The following is an 8,858-nucleotide window of genomic DNA, read 5'->3' as shown; positions in this document are numbered from 1 at the left end:
CATTTGAGATTAGATTTTGGTGATTTTGATATGAATGAAATCGGAGAGTGATAAGGAGTCTATTGATGTAATTTTTATCGGAATCCGAGATGTGGGCCCGGGGGTCGGGTTTATTTCGGGATTTGTGTTGTAATTTGATTTCTTTCGAGTGGGCTTTGTTTCCTTAGCATATTTTGATGGTTTTGCACTAAATTTGGTTAGATTTGGAGCATCCGGAGGTCGATTCGAGAAGCAAAGGCATCGCGGGCTAGAGATTTGGACCGGATAGAGGTGAGTAATAATTGTAAATATTGTCCTGAGGGTATGAAACCCCGGATTTCACATCGTTATGCTATATTGAGGTGACACACACGCTAGATGACAAGCGTGGGGTCATGCACCGTTGGGGATTGTGATTTAGTCCATCCCAAATGACAGTTTTACCGCGTATTTGACTGAAAACTGTTTGCTATCATCATGTTTTGGGCTGAATGTCATATTTGGGCCTCGTGCCAACTATTTGGACCCTTAGTAGATTTTTACTGATATTTCCTTACCGTTTTGACTTTATACTTGTACTCAGTCATGCTATATTCTACTTTTCATAACTCAGCCATGTTAACTTACTCTGTTTTAACACATTAAATGATATTCTAAATGATAATTTGGGCTGAGCATCATATTTTTACTGTTACCCATGTGGCTTATGAGATTCTGACTGAGTAAGGCCGAGGGCATGTGTTGTAAAGATACACTGATTTATGATTATGAGGCCGAGGGCTTGAGATTGTATGCCATGAGGTGGCTTGTTGATATGAGGCCGAGAGTCCACTGATTATGCCGCGAGATGACTTGATATTACGCTTGGGCCGTAAGGGCCCCCTCCCGGAGTCTGTACACCCTCAATGAGCGCAGGTACCCATTGTGATATGAGATATAGCCTGAGGGGCTGATGTTGTTCCATGATATTGCCCGAGGGGAGGATTCTGTTGACATTGTACCCGAGGGGCGGATTTTTATGTATTTATCTATTCTAGCTTCTTTTCATTTAATTGTTTAACTATTAAAAGGTGTTTTAAAGAAGCTTATTCTAAACCAATGTGTCTTTATATGTTTTCAGTGTTTCATCACTTTTACTGGTTTTATACTGCTCTTTATAGCATGTTGATGTGCCTTTACGTGATTTCTTATCGCTCAGCCTTCATTTATTATTATTACTCACTGAGTTGGAGTATTCACTTTACTCCATGCACTCTATGTGCAGATTCAGGCGCTTCAGGTCCCGCTAGTGAGTGTTGATTCTTCCAGCTCAGGCGGATTCAGAGATTCACTAGGTAGCTTCTCGGCGTTTCGCAGTCCAGTGCTTCTCCCTCTATCGTATTTTCTCTTGTTTTAGTTCTGTAATAGACTATGTAGACCCTTCCTATTTTTAATCGATTAGTAGATGCTCATGACTGGTGACACCCCGATATCGGGCTATGTCTATTCCGTAATTGTACTGTTTCACCTTATTTTGGGATTATTATTATGTTAAAGACTTAAATTTGTATTATCTTAATTGCTTAAAAATATATTGGGTGTGTGTCAGCTGGCCTTGTCTTCACGAGAGGCGCCATCACGACCGGGTCTGGGTTTAGAGTCGTGACATCCATTTCATTAAGATTTGGATTGAATTTTCAGATTCTTCTGTTATTTTTGCATTTGTGAATACAAAAGGTCGTTTGGTTGGAAAAAAGTTATCCCAGGATTAATTATTCCGGGATTAGTTATTCTACTTTTCCACGAGGATAAAAAAAAATACAACAATCCCGAGATAACTAATCCCAGGATTAATTATACCGTAATTTTTTCCCAACCAAATATGGGATAAGCTCTTCTTAAATTTAATCCTAAGATTAATTATTCTTTATCCCTCGTACCAAATCGAGCACTTAAATTCTTTCATAGCTTTGATGTTTAAGGTAAATAAGAAATCTATTGATCTCCTATCCAAGAGCTCTTTAGATTCTTTTTAATATAGAAACACTTTTAGAACTAAAAAAAAACACGATTATTTTAAAAAAAATATTTCGACGTTATAGTTGATATGCTTTAACAGGTTTTATTTTTAGTAATGAGCGGGGTTCTATCGGAAATAGTTTCTTTACCTTCACAAGGTAGAGGTAAGATTTGCGTACACTTTATTTCTTGGAGACCCCACTTTGTGGATTACATTGAGGTTTTTTGTTGTTGTTGTAGTATTTTTAGCAACACATGCCAAAGAAAAAATAGTAACTAAATAGTAGTAGCAAAAATAACAAAAAGGGATATGAAAACTGCAAGTGAGAGAGTCCGATGAGAGTTGAAAAGAAAATTTCTCATATTTTTTTCTTAATGTAGCCGTCTAACACGTTAAAGGAAAAAGAGCTCAATAACCAGCCAAGCTAGACAGCAAAATCCTCGTTTTTATACCTCTGTATCTGTCTGACTAAATCTAGGCGGCAATTTGGATTACTATTATTTCCTTAGTCTTCGTGGTTCAATTTATTAGTCTTCGTGGTTCAATTTATTGTATATGCACTATCAATAAGAATTTTTTACACCATCTGCTTATCGTAATTGTCTTATTTATATACTTACATTTCCCACACTATTCGGAGGCTTACCTATAAATATCATTGGGATGACCTGATAGTATATAAAATTCTTGACACCGATAGTATATATAATTTAAAATCATTTATATATGTACCAATTTCTTCCAAATTTCGAAAATGTATAGCCAGTTGGCAATAAAATACTTTTGTTGCTGTCTTCTAATTTTTGGAGTATCAAGACTTCTGAGAAGATAGATTCATATCATATGTTTGTTTAATCTACCGGCCCGAATTTATAGCAGATGCAAAGAATATAAAATTCTGCTTGACTTTTGTATATATAGACATAGAGATTGTGACCTTCGTAAAAAAAATGACAGACAATATAGCAGTTAATTAGCTAGTTCAACTAACAAGTGGTTACATTTGTTGAAAGCGAAAAAATCAGAACATTCTATTATCTTTTGAATCAAAGTAGCAACAAGTGGAGTGTTACGAGTTTGAGGAGAGACGCACATAAGTAAGGCTTTGTAGCTTCACTATGGATAGAAGCATTGACGTTGACAATTTGCATGACAAATCTTATGCTCAACTATCTTTTGAAGGACCTATGGATATGAATAAGAATGACAAGAAGGTATTTAACCTAGCTAACTTGATATTTTGTTATATGTTGCCATTAATTATTTATATTTTGTATTCTAAAAACATGTGAGTTAGAAGTCGAGCACTTTTCTTTTCAGCACCACTAGCATCAACATAGTCTTGTATTTTCTTAGTCGTAGATCTTTATTATTACCGGTTGTTTTTTTTCGCTTCATCTTTTTTACTGTCCTGTTGTTGTTACTGCTTGTTGCTACTACTTTTTTCGTCTTTTCTTGAGCTGATGGTCCGTCAGAAACAGTCTCTCTACCTTCTCAAGGTAGGGATAAGACCACACTTACGGAATTATACTGAGCTTAGCTTGTTGTTGTTGTATTCTAAACATGGTGAAATAGCAGGTAACAAAAACTCTGGTAACCAATGGGTGCGGGGATTATGAAGGGAAAATTGCGGATAAACGAACCACTGGAGGATGGAAAGCTTCACCATTCATTATAGGTCTCTTTGTCTTGGTCTCTTTTCTCATTTTTTTTTTCTTTTAATGCTCAGATAAATAAAGAACTTCGTTCTATGTTGATTCGTCGCTAACTTTTTTTTCCTCCCGTTTTTGGTTTGAGGCAGTGAACGAGGTGGCAGAGAGGTTGGCATTCTTTGCAGTGGCTGTAAGTATGGTGGCATATTTGGTGTTTGAGATGCATCAATCACTTCCAGATGCTGCAACTCATGTCAATGATTGGATTGGAGCTGCCTATGTTTTGACTCTACTTGGAGCTTTCCTTGCTGATGCTTACTTTGGTCGCTTCTTAACCATCATCATTTTCTCTTGTATCTACTTCGTGGTAAGAAATGATTACTCCTTTTCTTTATTTCTAATTTAATTCTCTAGTCTTCTCGATATATCAAAGTGGCAAGCACCCTCATGATCTCCAACTATATACGCGAATTTCATTAAAGGATTTCCTTTTATCTTACTTACTTCCCTTACAATCAAAAACTTGTTTAGCTATAATGTTGAACGCGAAAAAAAAAAATTCTTTTGACGATCAAGACAATAGAAAATGTATTATTTGGATAAGTGGTGCCATGGCGGCTAAAATTTAATCACACACTCTATTTGCACTAAACTATGTTATTTTATGATGGTTTAGTAATAAATTGAGGTGAAAATGCATATCAATTATGTTGCGGAAGCCAAATGTATATAGTGTGAATGAATCACAATTACTATACCAAAAATTATGGCAGCCACCAAATAATAAATAAGACAATAAAACAACAATAAAAGGAACACCAGAATTTACGAGGTTCAACCAATTTTGCCTACTTCCTCGGACACAACAAATATTTTATTCCACTCCAAAATACAAGTGAAATAATACTAAAGAGAGAAGATACAAATGCCTTAAGAAGATAAGAAGGCAAATGAGAGGTGTGTTTCAATCCTAATTAGGCCTCCTTTTATAGGTGAAATTTCCATAAACATTTTGCCCACAACCGATGTGGGACTTTAGCAATCAATAAATCTCCACCTTGCAAAATTCCACATCTTCAATTTTCTCTCAGTAAGAAATTTTGGTTGTGTCTTCATCTTCAATCTTCAGTGTTCAACAATGTTGATCAAATCCAAACAATGTTGAAACTTGACCGCAGTCACCACTTTTGTCAGCATATCAGCAGGATTCTCTGTAGTATGAATTTTCTTCACCGTGACTCCACCTTCTTCAATGATTTCTCGTACGAAATGATATCGAACATCAATGTGTTTCGTCCTTGCATGATAAACTTGGTTCTTCGCTAATTGAATAGCACTTTGACTATCACAAAAAATTGTGATACCTTTTTGTTCAACACCAAGCTCTTTTAGCAATCCTTGAAGCCAAATTGCTTCCTTCACAGCCTCTGTAATAGCCATATACTCTGCCTCTGTTGTAGACAAAGCAACTGTTGACTGCAAAGTAGACTTCCAACTAACTGGTGCCTTTGCAAAAGTAAACACATAACCAGTAGTTGATATTCGTTTGTCCAGATCACCCGCAAAATCTGAGTCACAATATCCAACTACAGACTGATTGCCTTCCTGCTCAAAAATTGTTGCGGAAGCCAAATGTATATAGTGTGAATGAGTCAAACTACTATACCAAAAATTATGGCAGCCACCAAATAATAAATAAGACAATAAAACAACAATAAAAGGAACACCAGAATTTACGAGGTTCGGCCAATTTTGCCTACTTCCTCGGACACAACAAATATTTTATTCCACTCCAAAATACAAGTGAAATAATACTAAAGAGAGAAGATACAAATGTCTTAAGAAGATAAGAAGGCAAATGAGATGTGTGTTTCAATCCTAAACATTAGGCCTCCTTTTATAAGTGAAATTTCCATAAACATTTTGTCCACGACCGATGTGGGACTTTAGCAATCAACAAATTAATCATGGCTACAATTCAAACTTTCGATCAAGACCCTTTTATCTGTTTCTTGTAGTTTTGGGGTTTATAATATATGGTCTCTGCCATCATACGGCAGGAAATTATATACATATAAAACAAATTAACAATAGTTAAGTGATAAAAGTACTCGGTGTATAAATACACCAAAAGTAGTAGTAGATGCAATTTACCTTTCACTTATTGATTTAAAATCTTGGATCCGTGTCTGATCAGGGAATGATATTGCTAACACTATCGGCATCAATCGACAGCTTAAGACCACCTCTATGCACAGCGAGGCCATGCATTCCAGCAACAAAAGGCCAAACAGCTTTTCTATATGGAGCACTCTATCTTATAGCACTTGGAACAGGAGGCATTAAGCCATGTGTCTCAACATTTGGAGCTGATCAATTTGATGAATCTGACAAAAAAGAATCCCAAAAAAAATATGTATTCTTTAATTGGTTCTTTTTTGCTATTAACATGGGTGCACTATTGGGAATAACTCTTTTGGTTTTTGTACAACAAGAAAAAGGTTGGACTTGGGGTTTTGCTGTTCCTACTGCAGCTATGTTTGCATCTATTGTTATCTTAGTTGCTGGCTTTACTAAATATCGTTATCAGAAACCTATGGGAAGTGCTTTCACTAGATTTGTTCAGGTTATTGTTGTTTCTATTAGAAATCATTTCAGAGGTGTGGTGCTGGCACATGAAAGTGAACTCTATGAGATCAAGACCAAAGAATCTGATATTTTTGGTGCACGACAGCTTCCTCATACTAAACAATACAGGTCAATGTTAAGTTCTTTCTGAATTTAATTTTAGATATATAAAGAATTTTTATATTATCAAGTTACCTAAATTTTTTTTACAGGTAACCTTTCATAGAATATGTAGAATTTATAACCTGAAAAACAACGCAATTACTTTTTTTTTTTTTTGGTGAAAGAAAATTTTATTGATCTCCACCTGACAAGAATATTTACAATTTGTAACCAACTATAACTATAAGCTATTCTACTTTAGCTTACTTCTATGCACCCTTACTAGGTAGGTTTGCTCTATAGTATACTATCTATACAAGAGGTTTATCCATTCCTTTTCTTTCCTATTTTTCCTATTGTCACCAATCAGTTGAATTCTGTGCTTGCTATCCTCTTTGATACTCTGCCACATCTTTCCTGGTATTGGCACTTTTTGGTTCCATAAAGCTTCATTTCTTGCTTTCCATAATGTAAAAATACATTTATAATGTAAATATTCTTTTGTGTTGTCAGTATGACTCATATAATTAAATTCCCGATATGACTTACACTATATATATTGATTGTACTATAAAAGAGTTTAAAACAATAAGTACAGTTTAACCTATTATAAAGCGTTAGTTATCTTTTTTATTACATTACCATTAAAGCATGTCATAGAAATCTACCAGTTTATAGGGATATTTACGCAAATAACCAACCGGATTCACCATTTATTTTTTTAGTCGATATACATAGGTTATGTACTGGTTATACATTGTTGTACACATTATACATAATTGTAAATATATTATATATCTGTGAGCTATTTTTAGGTGAAGTTTGCGTGGATATCTATTTAGGACAATTCTTCTAATTTTAAATACTAATTTTCGCAAATCACGATATTATCTAACAACGTTTCTCTCTAATTGTTGGACACTGCAGATTTTTGGATAAAGCAGCAGTAGTTACGGACCCCGAAATCATTACCAAGAATAAATGGAGATTATGCACAGTGACACAAGTTGAAGAGTTCAAATCTTTTATCAGAATCCTTCCAATTTGGGCATCTACAATAGCTCTTTCCATTTCATTCGCTCAACTCTCCACTTTTTTCCTCACTCAAGCCAACATCATGGACAGAAAAATCGCCCCGAACTTCACCATCCCCGCCGGCTCTGTCCCCGTTTTCACGGCCCTCAACGGACTCATTCTCGTACCAGTATACGAGAAATTCATCGTCCCTTACCTCCGTTCCAAAACCGGACACCAACGCGGCATCACGTCTTTACAACGTATAGGGGTCGGCTTGTTCGTGTCCGTTTTTGGCCTAATGTCCGCTGCATTGGTTGAGAGAATGAGACGTGAGAACTCAAACCCTACAAGTTTGAGCATATTTTGGTTGTTTCCTCAATTCTTTCTCGTAGGTACAGCCGAGGTTTTTTCATACGTAGGACAATTGGAGTTTTTCTACGACGAAGCAACCGATGGTACGAGAAGTATAAGCAGTGCATTATTTTTAAGTGAGATAGGAATTGGGAGTTGGTTAAGTTCTGCCATAGTGAAAATTGTGGAAAGTGCCACGGGTGGTGTAGAGGAAGGGTGGCTTAGGAATAATCTTAACAAAAGCAAGCTTGATTATTTTTATTGGATATTAACAGGGATAAATGCAGTGAATTTCTTGGTATATTTAGTGATTGCATGGAGATACAAAGGAAGAAATGGTGAAAGAGGAACAGTTAGAGATGAGTCAATAGTGTTTGAACTGGCTGATAGTAATGATACCGGGGAATTTCGTGGTATGGCCTCTTGAATAAGGTTCACAAGTGAAAAAAGTTCAATAGGACATTGAAGAAGTTTTTTTTTTTCTTTTTCATTTTAAAGCACATGTATGTAGCTTTTTGCTTTCCTTTTATTTTATTTTTATTTCCGAATATTCACTGGTGTTATGATCAAGTGTTGGAGCTTGTTCTATTGGTCTATTTATAGAGACGAGCATTTTTCAAATTGCCACCCTTTATATACCGTTAGTGGTCGTTTCGTATGAGGTATTAGGTGGGATAAGAGTTGGGATTAAATTTATACCTTGTTTGGTTGGAGGTATAAATTTATCGTGGGATAAATTTGTACCTTTAACCAAACAAGGTATTAATATAATCCCAAACGTTATCCCACTTATACCATCAATTGTGGGATTATATTATTTCATCTTTTATGTGGTATAAATTAGTACCGGGATTATATTATTCCACTTTGATGCGATCCGGATTCTGGAGTAAGAGGGTCAAAGTCAAACTATCAAATTGGTATGACTTTAAATATAGAATCTTCAAGTTTTTTAAAATAAAATGTATATATTTAGAAATTACATAAAAATACTGTAAGTCATAAAAACTTCTTTGACCCTCCAAATAATAATTGCAGCACATCAATTCGGACTAATGGAGTAATTTTTTTTTTATCTTCTACGATATACATGCTCCGTTTCAATTTATATAAATCCATTTGACTGGGCA

At 35.4% G+C, this 8,858-nt stretch overlaps 1 protein-coding gene across 1 annotated transcript; it reads left to right on the top strand.

Annotated features, from left to right (window-relative positions):
- Positions 1–2,920: 2,920 nt before the first annotated feature.
- LOC107768898 (protein NRT1/ PTR FAMILY 8.2) lies at positions 2,921–8,367 on the top strand. The gene is made up of 5 exons (XM_075239872.1): positions 2,921–3,192; positions 3,557–3,656; positions 3,780–3,997; positions 5,828–6,387; positions 7,288–8,367. The coding sequence occupies exons 1-5, from the start codon at positions 3,097–3,099 to the stop codon at positions 8,153–8,155; spliced, it is 1,842 nt and encodes a 613-aa protein (XP_075095973.1). The 5' UTR covers positions 2,921–3,096; the 3' UTR covers positions 8,156–8,367.
- Positions 8,368–8,858: the final 491 nt, after the last annotated feature.

This window comes from Nicotiana tabacum, chromosome 20 (genome assembly GCF_000715075.1).
Source record: "Nicotiana tabacum cultivar K326 chromosome 20, ASM71507v2, whole genome shotgun sequence".
NCBI lineage: Eukaryota > Viridiplantae > Streptophyta > Magnoliopsida > Solanales > Solanaceae > Nicotiana > Nicotiana tabacum.
Note: the sequence above shows the minus strand (reverse complement) of the source record. Positions and strands in the feature narration are given on the sequence as shown.

Bases quoted from the DNA above. Each gene is read 5' to 3' on its own strand.
- LOC107768898 (XM_075239872.1), top strand. From the start codon at position 3,097: ATGGATAGAAGCATTGACGTTGACAATTTGCATGACAAATCTTATGCT. The intron at 3,193-3,556 runs GTATTTAACCTA...GTGAAATAGCAG, and splicing joins TGAATAAGAATGACAAGAAG to GTAACAAAAACTCTGGTAAC. The intron at 3,998-5,827 runs GTAAGAAATGAT...GTGTCTGATCAG, and splicing joins TCTCTTGTATCTACTTCGTG to GGAATGATATTGCTAACACT.